A 19306-nucleotide genomic window follows, 5' to 3' on the forward strand; every position below is an offset into this window, starting at 1 on the left:
TGGTGCCAAAAATAAGTACAAGAGGAGATAAGATGCTTTTAACTACGAGGATAAAGTGAGTATCTGTTTATTATTTGTGATTTTAAAACTTTCATTATTGCAAGTAACAGTTTGGATCACTAAAACTTTTCTACTTACCTACGTCCTACATTATACTCTCACGGTATTTTACTAAATATTTCTTCAGGTTACGATGCGTGCAAGGTAATGAACAAGGACCAACTAATTGGATAATTGACGACAGCAATAACGATGAAATTCCGATTAGACAGTCTGCTAGTATGGAATCAACAAATGTTATGGAAGTAAGTCCTAAAACTAAGTAAAGAAAGAGAGCTAGAAATCCTGCACGTTGAAAAAGGAATACCTACAAGAGACTGAGAAACACTGGTAAGGAATATACAACACTGTCAAAGGGTAAATTAATTACTGCAAGAAAGGTTCTTCCTCCCTGTAATATAATATGTAGAAGTGTACTACAAAATGTATCTCTACTCTAAATACCCTCTAGTGAAGAAGGGAAAAACTCGTTATTTGACAAGTTTTGGGGATTGGCAGATTTACACAGTCAAAGATCTTATGTAATGAACTGCATGCGTCCTATTCAAAAGAAATACATCAAAGCAGCATCTAGTAACACGAGGTCGCGAGGACTAAATAAAGCTTACTACTTTACAACACAAGACGAACCTCGTCAAGTTTGTCAAAAATATTTTATTTCGTTAGGAATCAGTGAAAGATTCATTAGAACCACAGTTTCAAAACAACAAGACGGGTTTTTTGAAAGTGAGAAGAGGGGTAAAACAGGTAAAAATAAGGTACCCGAAGAAATAAAAAATGGTATGCACGAACACCTGTTGTCAATACCTGCAGTAGAAAGTCTTACACAAGAGCGAATACTCAGGAAAAATATATCGATGGAGGCAAGACACTGACCGATCTGTACCGTGATTATGTTCAGTGGTGTAATGACAACGGAAAGTTGTCTATGTATACGTATATCTTCAATTATGAGTATAACATGCCATTTCATACTCCAAAGAAGGACCAGTGCCTTACATGTACAACTTTTTTGTTGCAATAAAAGCAATATTGGTGACTTATTTCAGGTAGCTTGTTTCGATTTACAAGCAGCTCTACCTCTTCTTAAAGGTGACGTTTCAGCTTTTTATTATTTAGTTTTTTATTTTAAAAGTCTCGTTTAAATTGCTACAATTTTACAATTTGTAGCCTTCAACATAAAGGACTGGGTCCTGTAGCGTGCTATATTTGGCATGAAGGAGAGGGGAATCGTCCTAAAATTCTCTTTAATTTCGAATTTATCGGATATTTTTGGTTTTAAGTTTTGATTTTGTATACCTCACAGTTTTTTAAATAAAAATTAGATGAAATGTCTTGGATTTATTTATAACGTTCGACATAACTTGAATAATTTTTGTGTAACCAAAGTTATTTTAATAGCCATGCTTAAAACAAGCATGGTTTTAATAAAATACATCCAAATTACTAAATTAATACGTCACTAGTACCTCACAAAATTGCAAAACTTACTCATACTTTAATGCATTAATGACGTAACTTACAAAAAAAAAATAGTAAAAAATACCTATTTCAGCAGTTAACAAGTGAATTCTGTGAACTGACAACTTACCTTGATGAATGAAATCGAAAATACTTCAATAAGTTATTCAGCTACCGAGCAATCAAATATTGTATTTTCGCTAAAACTTTAAACGCCGTTTACTACAAACTACAATTTTTAAGTTACGTCACTAATGTTCTTAGCAAGCGAAATATCCTGAACAGCCTCTGCCTCGACAGTTTCTTGCTAAAACGACGAACTTTAAAATAACTCAAAATTACGCCTCGAGTTCTAAAGAAAATACAGACTTATTATACACACCCGCTTATAGCAGGAATCTTTGTGAATAAAAGTATAAAACACCCTCTTAGAGATATATTTTAACGCCCGAAAAGAAGAAACAAAAGTTGAAAACGTAGTGTGTGGTAAATGAGTCCTGCGGGAAAAATAATTTAAGGCATTTAAAGCAATACAAGCAACCAAGATCCGCACGACCCTACCCAGCTGGGAATTTAATAGTCGAAAAATATTGCGAATTTTTTATATACTTCTAGAATTTTTTTTAAGGCTTTGTTTAAATTTTTAATTAGAAACAGAAGAATACAGTAATAATAAAAAAGTGTGATAAACAAAGTTTTATAAATAAGAACATAGATTTAAATTATTTTATTTATAATTTTTGTTTCATGAACTATGTAATGTCATAAACGTCACATTCTTTTTATCATTCTTTTACTAATTATTTTAAATCAATTTTCTTTCGATTTTATTCATATATTAACTTTATCTTTATGGCCATCTTAATCCATTAGTGCCTGAATTTATTTGTTACCAAGTTTTCGATTGAATAAATTAAAATGACCAGTTAAAGACTTTTTTTTTTAAACTACATTTTTCCATAATTTTTTGAGAAATATGTAATTACAGTCCAAACATAAGCCAGCATCACATTTTGCACACACTGTTTTTGTACTTTTCTTTTCTGGGTGTACCCGTACTACGGGTAGACCCAGAAATACGTGTTAGGGAGTGGTAAGAGACTAAAATTAAATCGAAACGCATCCATTTTCGTATATTTATCGTCCTTACTCGACGCAATGAGTACAAGAAAGATGGTAATTTTCATGGGTAAATTGTTGATGCATAGTAGAATATAAATATTTCCAGCATCGCTCTTAATGGCTTGATTAATAGTCCATGAAATGAAGCATTTCACCTCGCAATTGTTTCGTCCTGCGTGGATTGACTTGAAATTATAACAGAAGGTAGGTAATAGCCTAAGGATCAAAATCTATATCGAACCAAAGTGCGCCAAAGCCTTGGGGGTGGTTGCCATCCCATCTCGGGGGTGAAAAATTTTTTTTACGTTTTAACCACAGATTTCGATTAAAAAAGTGATTCTAAACAAAAAATGTTCTATACATTTTTTTTATAAAACTAATATTTTTCAAGTTATTCGCGATTGAAAGTAACAACTTTTAGACGAAAAAATCGATTTTTCGCGAATAACTCGAAAGTGGTGCATTTTATCAAAAAAATTGTGGAGAACAAATTTGTAGCTTTTAAAAAGACAAATACGTTTTATTTTTTAAAATGTTTTTGCGATATAATAGGAACCGAAATACGGCCTATCAATGTTCAGCGGTTTTCTTCAAATGCCAAATTTGAAAGATTCAAAGTCAAATATCGGGAAAATGGTGCATTTGTGGAAGAAAACTCATACCTATTATATATATATAAAAAAAAAGACTCTAGCTCAAACATTGAGTGAGTTTTGATGAAAATAAGGTCAATACCTCATTTTTTTACGAAAAAATCGATGAAAACAATCCCCTAACTACCCCCATAATTAAAATCGATCTTCACCCTTCTGCAATTCTCTTTATACATGTATTGTTAATACGTCCAAGAAGTTTGATCCATTTAAAATGCTTAGTTTTAGAAAAAGTACAGCTTAAAGCGAGAAACGATTTACAATTTCATATGTTTTACCCTTCTTTTTTTAAATATCCCCGAAAATACTGAATATATGAAAAAAATAAAAATGTTTTAAATTGTAGCTTTTTTAATGACTAAATTTTTCCTTTATTTAGATTTCTTGTACAATAAATATTTGGCGAGATATAGCCGTTTAAAGCATCGATTTACGATCAAGCACCATCTTTTTCGAGCCCTTTAAACTCACCCCATTTAAAAACCAAGGGTTCCAGAAAGATTTAATTCACAGATCCTTGTAGCTCTTAAAAACCTCTACAAAATCATTTTTGAAGAAACACTCTATCTTTAAAAATGAAGGAAATACGTTAAAAAAACCAATTAATTTTTTTTATAAAAGATTTGGAAGCTTTTCTCGAGCAGATGCGGTACGAACAGTTTATCAAAGCTACAACGAAAAACTGTGCGGTTAAGCTATCATCCCTTCTGCCCACTGTTGATGCCTTAGATGAGCATTCAAAAGGATGCTATTACCAAATTCAACAGTGGCTTGGCAATGAAAATATCAGAGCAACAGATTGGGGATGGTATTCCAAAGATGGTTTGTTATTACCCGTACGCATGAACAAACAATCTGCACCCGATGAACTTTTGAAAATTTTTTTTTGCCAATGCAAAAAAGGATGCGGCGTTTCATGTGGGTGCAGAAAAGTTGGTTTATACTGTAACTCTACTTGTTCTGGGTGCTCAGGTGAAGGGTGCAATAATACTCCACCAATAATTGAAGAAGATGAGGATGACATAGATCACGATGAAGATGTAATTGATGACGAATAAAATTAATATTATAATTGTTTTACCTATAAATGTAAATATTTTCAACTATTTATGTAAACGTATAAGAATATATGGTGCCTTTTTATGTTGATAAATTTTTTTGTATTTAATTCTACTTTTTTCAATTTATTTTTATTAAATTAGTTTATAAAAACTGCAATGCTGTAAAGGGTGATTTTCAAAAGTTAAAAAGTTGCAAAATTTTGGCAAAAAATTGTTTTCACCTATAGCACTCATAACAATTGATTTTTAAGGGTTGAAAATTTATGAAATTATATTTTAAAGTATAAAAAAATCACTATTTAACTAATCCAAACCAAATTTCACTCATCTTAAGATTTGTAATGTTATTTTACAATTTTTGAAAATTAGGAGTAGTTTTCACCCCTAAGAACAATCAGGGTTCATCAGCATGACATAAACTATAAGGCAGAGGGTGAGTTGAGCTTAAATCCAAATTTTTGTCCAAATCGATCCAAGGCGAAATTATTTTTTTAGAATTAGTAATTTTTTTACATTAATCTATAACAAGGGTTGCTTTTTAAGGGTTGAAATATGATGGAACTCTATTCAAAAGTATAAAATAATCATTATTTAGCTAATTCAAACCAAATCAAATATTCAGGTTTAATATGTTATTTTATAATTTTTGACAATTAGGGGTAGTTTTCACCCCTAAAACCCTTCAGCGCACTTCGGTTCGATATAGATTTTGATCCTTGGGCTATCACCTACCTTCTGTTAAAATTTCAACTCAATCCATGCAGGACGAAAAAATTGCGAGGTTTTAACTTTTTTCGAGCTTCATTTCCTGAACTATAAGCCTGAGTATACAATTTACTTTAATTGCTATCGACACATTTAACTTCATCGTATCAATAATAATAAATAATGTTAAAAAACTACCAATAATAAAATATTTTATTAAAATTGAAACAAAATGCACGCAGAGGACTATTTTTATGACGGGTGTAGTAGACCCTGTGCGACTACTGATACACCAAATTAAATTGCGTCTACTGAAAGGTTAAATGAAAAATAAATACAATATTAAAGTGTTTTAATAAGCTAGTTCATTGTAATTTATATACAAAAAAGTATTAGAATGAGACTTAAATGTACCATATATTTACTTTCTGGAATTGATATTAAGAAGAAAATGTTCCCAAATTGTCCCATACTAAAAACGAAAGGTGATCGACAACTTGTCTTAAATCAATAAAAGAAACTAAAAGTTGTTGAGTTGGGCCATAAACTTCACTTACTTATTCAGACACTTCTGTACGATGGAAATACAAACAACAGCAAGCTAAGCTATTCAGGTCCCAAAGTTAAGGCCAAGTAAAGAAGTCTCAAGGCGCGAAAAAACTAAACTGAATTAATTGTTATTTACCTAACTCTCCAAATAAAAGTTTTCCAACATAAACTCAGAAAGAAAAACAATTAGCCTGTATCAGAAGCTCGTCTAAAGTACCTACTTGTGTAAACTTTTCTGCAAAATGAAACAATTCGACAAAAGGAGGAACGAAAACGGGAAAAAGTAATATAATTAAGTTAATAACTGCCAGTTACTTAGCAGCGGTATATTCAGGGAGGGATGTATATTAAGGCCAAGACAAATAAAGCCTTTATCTACAATGTTTCACAGTGACTAAATTTAACACGTTGCCGGAGTTTAAATTTTGACTGGCAGCGGAAACAAACTGTAAACAATATTAACGTGTTTTAAGAGCCTTCCTTTGTCGTGAGCTTCAAATGAAGGGGTCATATATTATACCTCCCTTCGTGTATACAATAATTATATAATAAATATGTTTTTGATAAAATATATGTTGGTAAGAATCAAACTAACAAAAGAATGGAAAAGAAAAGTATTTTGGAGTGTGTAATTTATTTCCTAGCTGAGTGCTTTTATCTTACAAAGTCATCCTTAGAGTGAATGTGTTGCTTGTGTGAGTCCATTTCAAAAGGTAAAAGAAATAATAAATTAGACTTACTCACAATCAATTTAATTTAACTAATCAGACGACCGGTTTCGCTTTCTACAATATGCAAAGCATCTTCAGGTCACGATACAAAGTTAAATAAATGCTGAGAATAATAAACCCATATTAGGGTGGTGTCTAATAAAGATAAAACAAAGATAGGTGATATAAATTATATAAATACAGTAATTATGCCAATATTACATGTCTGTGGTTTTTCAAAATGAATAAAATGTTTAAGCAGACAAGGTAAGACCCACAATCTGGTAAAATAGTCTATTAAACTGTAATGAATTAATAAATAAACAAATAAATAAAACATTATTTACATGCCGGTACTCTATTAATTGATGGTTGAAAGAACATGGTTCAAACTATCTTGTATTGTTGATTGGAGAACTCAAGTCAACTATTGTAATTGTTTAACAGTAAACGGGGAAGTTTTCCACAATAAAGATTTTAATCACCACTCAATGTCTTCGTAGTCAGCCTCGGTTATCTTTCTTTTGTACACTTGCCTTGTCAAATACACCACAATGTTTTAATTATCAGCTTCCACCATTTTAGAATATTTTTCTTCTTAATAGTATTTATAAATCAGTAAAATATTGTTCTTTCTTCTTTTCTATTTATTCTTTTTTCTAATAATCTTTTTTTTTTCTTCCAATCTCCAATCACAATATCTATTATATAATTTTAATTTTCAATTAATACTCTCTTCCATTCTCCAATCACAATATACATAACATAATTTTTAATCTTCAATAATATTCTCTTTATTCTGTTTCTTAATCTTCATCTAATATACTAAATCACTGGTAACTGTGTATCTTAACTGAACTATTCTGACTTACTGAACTTACTGAACTTACTATATTGAACATCTCACCAACTGACTGACTGACTTTAATCCAAATCGCATCATATTTATATCATTTTTTCTGTTCACGAATGTTCTTGAAAAAATATGTGTTCGAATGTTTCTATTTCATAGACATAACCATGTTCGCGAAGATTCTACTGCGAACAAAGGTTAAATTCTTTCTATTGACATCCCCTTTTTATATTTCTAGATAATTCCTTCCCATTCTATATAGAAGATTACTATTCTAACTAAAATTCTATCGAGAATTTTATGAAAATTTAGGCTTTTCAAATCAGAATATACTTAAATATATAAATTATATTATATTATATAAATTAAACATTTTAAATTAATAAATGAAACTATTTTTTAATCCTTAATTATTTATAAAAGTTTCTACAATTTATTTACTTGCGTGTATACTTGGTTGCCTACAAAGATGGTGCACTTAAATATATTTACAATATCATAATTATTAAAATAACTGAATACATTGCAACTTCAACACTTTTTAAACTTATTATTATGTTAATTTCTTAAGAATGCCCTCATATAAATACTTTTTATAACTAATATTATCTAGTATATAACTTATAAATTATTTTTTTTAAACACTATCTTTGTTTCTCCTATATTTAATATCATCTCAATATATATATATATATATATATATATATATATATATATATATATATATATATATATATAAATATATATATAAATATATATATATATATAAATATATATATATATATATATATATATATATATATATATATATATATATATATATATATATATATATATATATGCGTGTATTTTAAAGAATCTTTTTGATAAAGGTAATACATTGGACATTATAAGCTTAGAAATACCAGTTGAATTTAATTTGAAAGTTTAATAGTAAATGTTATAAACTGTTTTAGTAATATTTTTCATTTTCAAATAAGTATTTTAACCAATATATAACTTTTTTTATAGTTTTTTGATCAATAAACTAATCCAAAATTTTCGTTTCAGGTCATGGCTTCTCAAAAACAAAAAGACGTCCTAAGCGGAGAAAAAATCACATAAATTTACAGATGTAAATACATCCATGCAATGCAGTATGATTAACAGCACACCGATATTAGTTTTACTATCGTTTACACCACTAATTTTGTGCTGTCCATTCCCCTGCATCTGCCGCTGGAAAAACGGGAAACAAACCGCAGAATGTGTCAATAAAGACCTTTTAGTTATCCCGGAATCCCTGGACGCCGACACTCAAGTCCTTGAATTCTCCGGAAACAATTTAAGGACACTGCACCGAGAGAAATTCCTGAAATTAGATCTGATAAATTTACAAAGGATCCATTTAAGTAGATGTAGAATCAGTGTAATAAACGGTCAAACCTTTAAGGGTCTTACGAATCTCGTAGAGCTTGATTTGTCGGAGAATTTACTTGAGACGGTCCCCACAGAGTCATTTAAAGACTGTCCTTCGTTAATGAGACTATCGTTGAGTAGAAATCCTATAAAAGAACTCGACCAAAATGCTTTCAAATACTTATCGTTTTTAAATATGTTAGAACTAAGCAATTGCGATATATGGAAGGTACATACACATGCTTTTGAAGGGTTGTATAGTTTAGAATGGCTACATTTAGAGTCGAATAAAATGCGATTATTTCCTGCTCATATTCCTGCTAGTTTAAAAGGAATACAACTTCAAGGCAATCCATGGGAATGTGACTGTAATTTGCAAGATTTTCACAAATTTCTATTAACATTTTCTTACCCTCTTTCTAATGAGCCAATTTGTAAAATACCGCATTCGTTAGCGGGTAGAAAAATTAAAACACTCTCCAAGAATGAGCTCGCCTGTCTTCCAGAAGTTTCTCCTACTCAATTCTATCTAGAAATCGATGAAGGAAGGAACATTTCCTTAGTGTGCCAAGTGCATGCTATTCCAGAAGCAGCCGTTAATTGGTATTTTGAGGGCCAGTTACTGCAGAACGACACCTTTCTCTCGCCAGAACTCCACTTACTTTATTACGTCGAGCAAGGGCGAGAGGATAAACGTAGTGAGTTGTTCATATACAATGCAAACTCCGGAGATTCTGGAACGTTTATATGCAATGCTGAGAATTCTGCGGGAGTTTCGAACGCCAACTTTACTATAAGAGTTTTATTAAAACAGGGACCGAGACAGGAGGTAGAAGAGATGCCACTCGAATTCGTTTTTATTGTTATATCGGCTACAGTGGCTTCTGTCTTACTTTTATTAGCTATCGGCACTATCTCCGTATTGAAATGTCGGAAAAATTCCCGATTAAGGAGAAAAAGGCACGATTCCAAAGTAGCTTTAGGCAATTCAACCGGAGATACGATTTCTAGAGAAAGTTCAGATACTTTAACGCAAAACAAATCTTCTAATTTCAAACTGGTGAATTACGACGAACTAAAAATCTCACACGTTCACAACGACGAAGATATTGCTTTCGTGACTAATAAGGTACCAAAGTGTTATCCGGATCAGAATCCGGACATAATAAACGGGACAGAAATTATAGAAAATAGTGAGTACTCAGTGATGTTGCGGAGACAGCATTCGGTAGTGAGAAGTGTTGAGTTCGATTATATGACGAACCAGCGTGCTAGTGATTGTAATATGTTTTTTATGCACGGTGATGTTATGCTTAAGCCAGTTGACTGCTACAGGACTTTACCCAATAAAAAGAGAACTGCTGCTGCTACAGGTAAAATGCTTGATTTTTTAAATAGTTTTAATATATGACTGTTTGTGTATTATAGTTTTTTCTGTGTATTAATGCTAAATCGGTTTTTGCCGGTATTTCTCTCTCTACGAGTGAGGTTGAATAGGAGCGATAAATATTTTTTTATATTTTTGAAGTCTCAAAGTTAACATTCTCAGAATAATTTAGCTTGTTTGTAAGATTTTTAAAGGTTTAGTGTTACTTTTGTCTTTGACGACTGAAGTAATTATGAAAAGATAAATCGTGTCAAAATTTTATACAAGATGATCAACTTTTGTGATAAAGTCAGCTATATCTGTGATTATAAAAGATACAAAAAACAATATTTACAAAAATACTAGGTGAAGCTATAAGCTTCATATTTAAAAGTTAGTTACAAATGTACAAGGTCTTTCAGACGACTGTTTCATGAAAGATATTTTTTTATTAAAATACCCTGTATTTTATTTTAAATTTAAAATCTACTTCACTTTCTAGTTGACAAATATATTAACAAATATCTTAAAGCAACACACAAAAAAAAAATAAGAAATTATTATTTTTATTGTAGGAGGAGTTAAAAATGAGCTTCTATAATGTAATACAAGTTAAGTATAAATCTCACCTTGTGAGGATCTATTGAAGCGTCTATGGGGAATTGGTAGCTTGGCATTATTTGTCTTGCAACAACCTAAGGAAAAAAAATGAAGCCTTCAGAAAGATGCTTATCCGACGAACTAGAACAACTGACATGAAAAACGTCAACAGAGAGAAAGAATTCAGGGCATTTTATAAGAAAGTTAAAATCAACAAAAAATAATTCAAAACAATACAGAAGTCAGAATGGCGACCTATTGACAACAAGGAGAGATGTATTGAATAGATGGGTGGAATACTTTAACCAGGCACTTAATATAGAGGAAGAAGAAGGAAACCTGGAAGACGAAAGTGATAAGGTAAGGTGAATCGACGAAAGGGAAGAGAAACCACCAGCGATTTTTGAAGTTAAAGATGCAATCGAAAACTAGCCAGAAATAAATCACCCGGAAGAGATGATCTCCCAGCTGAACTATATAAAGAATATAGACACAGAAATCCTTCCCCAATCCTTGGAATATTGGAAGATTTTGCACGATTCTTAAAAAAGGAGATATCTTTAAATGTTCTAACCACAGAGAAATTACGCGTCCAAATGCAGCGTATAAAATATTTTCCACAGTACTGTGTCACCGTATGGCACTATATGCAGACCGGATAGTAGAGAAATATCAAGCTGGTTTCAGAGGTTGTAAATCGACAATTCATCAGATTGCATTGTAATAAATTTTAGAAAAAACACTGGAATATGGCACTAACACTCATCACATATTTATATGCTACAAAGCAGCCTACGATTCTGTGAATAGAAGAGAAATGTTCAAAGCAATGAATAAGCTAGAAATACTAAATCAGTTGATATATTTAACAAAAATAACTCTTGAAAAAGTTTAATGTAGAGTACGAATTCAGGGGAAACCTTCTGAACCTGTCTAAATCTTCTAAAATAAATTACGGGCTGCGCCAGAGATCCTCTCTCCTGTATACTGCTCAATCTAGCTATTGGCAAATTAATACGTATGTCACAAATCACAACCATTGGTTTAATATAGAGTGTGGAAACCACTTATGGAATAAAATTGTTTGTGTCCTTATTTTAGAAAATAATAAAAAACGTTGAGATACCTTAACTTTTAAATTTAAAAGTGCGCTTTTTAAACATAAATTTGAATATACAGGGTGATCCACGCAAGTCTGGCATAGTCCATAATCTGTTTTTTAAATGAAACACCCTCTACATTTTTATGTTTTTAATCCTTAACAACCTGATCTCAACGAACTATATTATGTAGGGTCTATTATGAATAATACAAGGTGAAATTTTTAAATTAAGTATAATTTTCTTCAAGACAATTAATTTATAGAATACCCGAGGTAATTGATTTGATTACATTAAAATAAATGCTCAAAATATTCTCCACCTTGTTGTTGGCAATAACACAGTCTCCTATAAAACTCGTCTCAAACTTTGTTTAAAGTTTTAGGTGAAATATTCCGTATTTTTGTAGCTATCCTTTCTTTCAGATATTCAATGCTAGTTGGTTGTGTTGCATATACATTGTTCTTGAGATAACCCCACAGAAAAAATCCAAAGGCGTAAGATCTGGCGACCTAGCTGGCCACTTAATAGTACCCCTTCGTCCAATCCATTGATTGAAGAAGATTTCAATCAAGTAATTACCATTAAAGTATAATGGGATGTTGCACCGTCCTACTGGAACCAGGCAGTTTCATGCGGTAGAATCGGATCTATTGGATTGGGATATAAGTTAGTCAATTGAGGAAGAATATCATCTCTTAGCATGCTTAAATATTTTTCCGCTGTCAAATTACCATCTAGAAATATAGGACCAATAATATGATCTATAATACCTGCCCAAACATTCCCTGCCCACCTGCCCACTTTTGAGGATACTAAGTATGTGTCACTCTTCCAATGAGGATTCTCCGCCGACCAATATCTACAGTTTTGTCTATGTCTATTCTATGCTTCATCTGGATCGTCTTCTGTTAGTTCCGGCACAAAAATCAATTTATATGGATGAAGTTTTTCTTCATGGTGACACCTTAGGACAGTTGTGTGACACACATTATTTTAACGTGCAATTTGACGTGAACTTGACGTTGGATTATCTGCGACGCTTAACAAAATATCCACTTTTACCTTATCTTCAATAAAGTTCTATCTTCTTATTAATGTTTTGACATGTCCAAGTTCTCTGAATTGTGCATAAATTTTAGACACAGTACCTTGTGCAATATTAGACAACTGAGGAGACCTCTGAATTAATAAGTTTGTTTCTTCAATTTGACTTCTACAATTCTTCCCGTAACCGATCATCATTAAAATCTCAATTCGGTGGGTCTCAGTTAAATATTTCATTTTTATTTCTGCAAGAAATTAGCTTTTAATTAGGAATTTATTATTTTAGTGTAAAATGTCAACACACCAACAACTGATTGATAACAATCCGCATTATTTACCGATTTAGTTTAATTAGCAGACTATTTAGACAGTTTTTGATAATTCATGACAAAACCTTAAAACCCCAAAACAGAAATTTTCCCCAATAGACTGACACTTAGAGTAGAAGTGTATTTAGCTAATTTAAAATAATACCATAACACGTGATAAATTATTAATCTCAAAATTTCACCTTGTATTATTCATTATACAGCCTACATGATATAGTTCGTTGAAATCAGGTTGTTAAGAATCTTTTAAAAACATAAAAATATACAGAGTGTTTAATCAAAAATAAGGATTATGGACTATGCCAGACTTGCGTGGATCACCCTGTACATTTAAATTTATGTTTAAAAAGCGCACATTTAAATTTAAAAGTTAACGTGTCCCAGAGTTTATTATTATTTTTTATAATAAGGACACAAACAATTTTATTCCATAAGTGGTTTCCTCACTGTGTAATAAATCAATGCAAATGCTTGCCTATGCTGATAATATCAATATTGTTGGTAGAACGGAAAATGCTGTATGAGAGACATTATGTAGCATTAAAAGAATTAGCTACAAAAATGGGTTTATTAATAAACACCAACAAAACGAAGTATATGAAAATAAGCAAGCAATCACAAATCCTACGATCACTTGTTATAGAAAACGACGTCGTCAAAGCAGTGAACGAATTAATTTGGATATCTGGGAGCGCTCCTTAACACTGAAGCATTTGCACGGCCAACAGATGCTATTTTGGGCTCAATCTCCCCCTTATATCCACAATTATATCGAGAAATACAGTGAATGATAATGAAGGGTGGAGAAGACGATACAATTTCGAACTTTATAGAATATAACTGGAACCAGATATCGTAAAACCTATTAAGATGGGACGTCTTAGGTGGATAGAGCATGTAATGCGGATGGAACAAAATAACCCAGCTAGAAAAACGTTCCTTGATAGAGTCATTGGTCAGAGAAGAATAGAAAGACCCGGAACAAGGTTTCTTGATAACATCGATGAAGACATGAGAAATATATAAATAAATAGGGACGATTGGAAAGAAATTCTTGAGGAGGCTAGGATCCACACAGAGTTGTAAAGCCAAAATGATGATGATGAGAACTTAGAGAATTGGTAGTAGAAGTGTTTAACAGAGCCAGATAACACAAAGAACATCAATCTAAAGCTACGTGGATTTAATCTCAATAGATGTCATAAAATAACCATTATTTTCTGATACTTTTCCAAAAACTTTTAACTTAAGTAATTTTTTTAATTGCTTCCTTAAAACAAGTATAATAAACTAATACTGTAGCATTTTATTTTGAAATCCCCTCGTATGTGTTAATTGAAATCTCCTTATATATGCATTATAATAACGAAGAATTTTTTTAATGTTTCTTAGTTCGTATCCTTCAATTTAAAGCCAATATAATCTTTTTCGTTCTTTTTAGGTCGCCGCCGTCGACAATAAATCTTTTTATTGTTTATTTATGTCACAGGCGCAAATTCTTCGATATTTCTTTGTTCAAACCGCCCGATATTGCGTTTTCAAATTAATCTACGTCTTAATTTCCGTTGTGTTTTGTTTATACCCAAAGTGGTTTGTTTATTCTAACTGATGTGAGTAATTTTTTTAGATAATTTCGTCACTCTCGGTAAGGCTGGCCGCTGTTAAAGGCGTGTTTAGTTTTATTGGAGTCCGAATTTTCCTTCAAATTCGTAATGTTTTGTGTTTTTCGCCTTTTTTCATGTGAAAATTTAGAGTATAGTAGCAGTTGTATGTGAAGTTAAAATGAGATTGAAAAGATTGGTCATTGAGAGCAGACGTCGGTGTGTGTGGTTTGAAGAAGCCGGCAAATTTTTTTTGGTTGAACTTTTAAAGGAAAAATAAACATTTTCTAATAATAATTGCTTTCATAAAAGTTTAAGAAATTGTAAAAACTAAAATTGTAGATGTTAGGGCGGGGCCTAGCTTGCTGTCATTTTAATTGTTCTCAGTTTTAAGATTTAGTATTACCATATGACAGTTAGCACTATTTTTGACATTTGGTAAATACCTAATCATATTTGACATTTTGTTTTTGTTTTTTAAAGAAGGTTAATCACTATGCATAGTTTCACTTAAATGGATATTTTTTTGATTTGTAATAATTTATTTCTGCTACAAATTGTCGCCCATTAACAATTGTAAGTTTTGTAGTATCTCCAACTCCTGGAAATTGTAAACAGATGACACATGTAAGTCTTTTTTGTATTTTTGTATTGAGGTATTGTCTTTTTTAAGCATTCTTGTATTCTCTATATTTTGTAACTGTTTGTGGTGACACAAAAATAAATGTTAAATTTTGTTTTTCAACATTTTGTTTATTTTTTTTAACAAACCCTTTCTTTTTGAGTTTTATTTGAAAAAGATATGTTTTTTATGTTTAATAATTATATCTCCAGTTACAACTAGCTGGTTGTAATAGGTATAATTAGGCACCTCAAGTGGCGCCCTATATTAAATTTCTTGAGGTGTTTCCGGTTTATTTTCATTTTGTTTGTCCCAAGAGATTTATGACTCTTTATTTTATTTTTCTGTAGTTGTCCCAATTAAAACCCCCTTGTCTTTTACTTATCCACGACCCCAGCTCTCCTACCAAAACCTGAGTGCCGTTCACATATGTTTCGATTATTTTGCTTGCCCTTCTCCACCCCCAGTAGTTTCTTCCGCCAATTTTCTACCCCTTGTATTAATGCCCCGTGTGGTTAGCAAAATATATCGTTACAATACCAACGAAACGGTTACTTTTTCAGACGATCATTATTCGTTATGCATAACCACAAGTTGTTTTCGCAACCGTTAACGACTTGTTCATATTCAAACCACCGCGCAGTCTGAATAGAAATTGATGACAGTTTTGGAGTCAGATGAACCAAATAAATAAAAGCATTCGGAATCCGCACCGAATAGCTTCACTTATTAATGCGGAAAAGTATACAAAAGGACTTTCTCCCTTTTAGAATAGTATAATTTCATTAATAATCAACACTATTGCTTTTTATGATATTTGCATAGCCCTTTGTGTGAAATTCTGGATATTTTGCTGATGTATGTCACGTAAAATCCGGATGCAGCTTTAAAATTTAAACGGTTTTTAAAATTTTAATTTCTTTTGTTGGCCGTTATAAACGCAATGAAAATTTTTGAAGTACTTTTGTTCAAATATTTATTGCCGAGTTTAAACTAATAATGTAATAAACTGCAGTAATAAAAAAAATAATATCCAAACTATGGATCGAACAAAACAGACACTGCTTAAAATAAAAGAACGCTTTTTGATACTTTAACTCGTTTTTTTTCAGTACTACTAGCGATCATAAATTGGTATTGTGCAAAATTCAAACGAAAACATATAGGTATCTGTGGCAACAAAACACCACGTGGAAACGAGTTACTGAAATATTGTGGAGCAGCACTGAGAGAACAATTAACAGGATTAATTAATAAAATTGAGGAGGTGTCAATCAAAATCAATCATGTCCATCTTAAGAAGTTTTAGGGAAATCGCAAAAAACGTATTAGTAAATAACCTTACATGAAAAATCGGATAAATTAGCATATATCATTTTATTTATTGAAATTAACTGACTCTTAGTAAATATTTCAAATCTGAAGGTATACCTGTAAATACATTTTAAAAAAAGGACATGTTCTTATTTGATTGGACTTTATGAACGTTGATAGAAGGGGTTGATAAAAAAACTCTTAGACTACTTAAAATATCTATTGTATTGTTACAAAAAATATCTTGAAAAATGGCTAACATTTACCAACGACACTTTCCACAAAATATAAATGTTTAAATGTGTAGTCCAATGTCAGGTTCTAGACAATCACAGGATTCGTCCACTTCGTCAGCATCAATTTCGTTGTCCTGGACTTCCACTATTATGGTCTTATACCAAGATAAAAAGTGATTTTTCTGCCAGTCATCACCATACATTTTCACAAGTAACGTCTCCACGTCCTTCTTCTTAGCTGCTTTCACTATATTGCTCAGTGGAAGTGACTCTACAGGAGTTGAGAACGACCTTGCAGAATGCCAGCCTTTTTTTTGAGGCTTGTTGTAGGTTTTAAAATCACTTTCAAACCTAAAATTCTGTGCCGATTTCACTTTGATAACAGTAAGTTTTTGTCCATTGCGGTTGACAGCTTTCTCTTTATTCACAAAAATCCTCTTCTTTTCAGATATCATTTTCATGTTTTTAAATCGTGTAGCCAAACTTTTAGCATCAATCAATCCCCAATCCTCTCCAAGTTTCCGTACTTTTCCAACAGAACTATATACATTGTAGTACTCTTCCTTTGTTGCAATGGTAGGCTGCTTCCTGAGTAACTTTTCAACCCTTCCGAACACCCGATCAGCGGGGAGGAAGCTATGCCCGCGAACAGGGTATGTTAAAACAATCTCCTCTAAAGCATTTTGCACTGATCCTAAGTAATACACTAATGTGTGAACAACGGCATTGTTTTTGTTTTGACCGGCACACCCATCACAGAACAGATTCAGTCTTGATACATTTGAAAAATTAGCGGAGTTCAAGAAATTTATAAGTGCAGATGAAACTTCGGTCGCACCCCTTCCTGCAAGTTCTTCAGTCCATACGTAAAATATGGGGTTTTGTGCGTTTGATGCTACAATGCAAAAAGAGTAAAAACTTAATTGTCTTTTGTAGAACGCGTCTTGAATAGGAGTTTTGGGAAGTGCTTGAATTTACTGGAGATCAAAACAGAAAGTAACCTCATTTTCTTTGTTTTCCTTTAAGAGCCCATAAAAAGCATTAGCTCTTATTCTGTGTATTCTTTTCTCCATCATAAATTGGTTGAACACTACCAAGTCTTTCACAGCTTTAGCCTTCTCAATTTTCAGCTGAAGATCTATTTAATTGCATGTACTGCAAACGTCAGAAGCTGGTGATAAAAATTCGATATTTAATTCATTGAAAACTCCCCTAAACATAGATTTCTTAACTTTAAGATTATCAAGTACAGAATCATTGTATATTAGCCACAACTTCTTAATGTTTAAGTCTGCACCAAGATAAATCCTTTTCGATTTTTTTCGATTATAGTGACTTTCTTTTCCTCTTAAATTTCTCAAAAAAGGCGGACTGATTCCTTGTTCGCAGCAGATTTGTGACTCTTCCTATCGCCACCCCTCTGATCCTTAACAGCCTTTCCCTCTTTCACCTTTTTAGAAATATTAGTCAATCTTGTTCCCTTCACCATGGTAATATGCATGAAAAGTTTCCTACACACAGGTATAACTTTACCGGTTGATAAAAGTATAGAATATTGTACACTAAAACTTTTAGCTTTTGATTTTTCAGAGGTAGGCCTAGGCCTTCGCCGCTTTATGTTACGTTGATTTATCCAACTGGCAATGGTGTTATCTTGCGTGTTTTTGTCGGGTATTTTGTAGAGAATATTTCGAACAAAAATAGCATCTACAGGCCTAACTAATGCACATTTCATACCTTTGTTCATGTGTTTACATGGAATAAACACACGACATCCCACTGGAGTACTGTATCGCTTAAGCTTGGCTCTAGTTTTTTTATCCACAGTCTTTTTATTTTTACGAGATCCTTCATTGGCATCGCCCACTCTCACTAAGTTTTTTTCATCCATGGAAAATTTCAATTTTATTTAATAAAAACTACTATAATAATATTAAAATTAAACCACAGTGCAATACAAACTCAATACTCGCTATCGACATTACCTAGAGGGAAAACACAGACAATGTGTTGACATGGTCAAATCACGTGACCAAATCCTCCTATTAGCTGAATGGACATGTGGTGGTATGATTGAAACCAACTGTGGACATGATTTCATTTGATTTGGGAACCTAATATTGTGTATTCATTTTAAACAGGACATGATTTTTTTTAACCGAAACCGAAAACACCATAGAATAGGTTTCACTCTTTATATTATGAAACAGCTGCTAACTCATTTTTTGATTTTTATGGACATGATTGATTTTGATTGACACCTCCTCAATTATAAAACACAATAAAATATCGGAAGAATGGAGAACGAGCGAATTAATTCTACTATTCAAAAAAGGAGATAAAAAACGGCCAGAACAATTACAAATATTACGCTATAACTTACAACTAAAATTTTACAAGTGCTAATAAATCAGAGGATAAATTTAGCAGATAAACAACAGGGTTTTCGTAGTGGAAGATCAAGTACAGATGTAATATTCGTTATAAAGCAAATTACTGAGAAATCACTAGAGTATAGT

General features: G+C 31.9%; 1 protein-coding gene across 1 annotated transcript in view; it reads left to right on the forward strand.

Annotated features, from left to right (window-relative positions):
- LOC140441931 (uncharacterized) overlaps positions 1 to 19306 on the forward strand; it is a 293137-nt gene that overhangs the window by 183516 nt on the left and 90315 nt on the right. Inside the window, exon 3 of the mRNA XM_072532940.1 lies at positions 8225 to 9945. Coding sequence (XP_072389041.1) covers positions 8301 to 9945 — 1645 coding nt within the window. The 5' untranslated portion in view covers positions 8225 to 8300. The remainder of the gene's footprint in view (positions 1 to 8224; positions 9946 to 19306) is intronic.

Source organism: Diabrotica undecimpunctata, chromosome 1, assembly GCF_040954645.1.
Source record: "Diabrotica undecimpunctata isolate CICGRU chromosome 1, icDiaUnde3, whole genome shotgun sequence".
Lineage (NCBI taxonomy): Eukaryota > Metazoa > Arthropoda > Insecta > Coleoptera > Chrysomelidae > Diabrotica > Diabrotica undecimpunctata.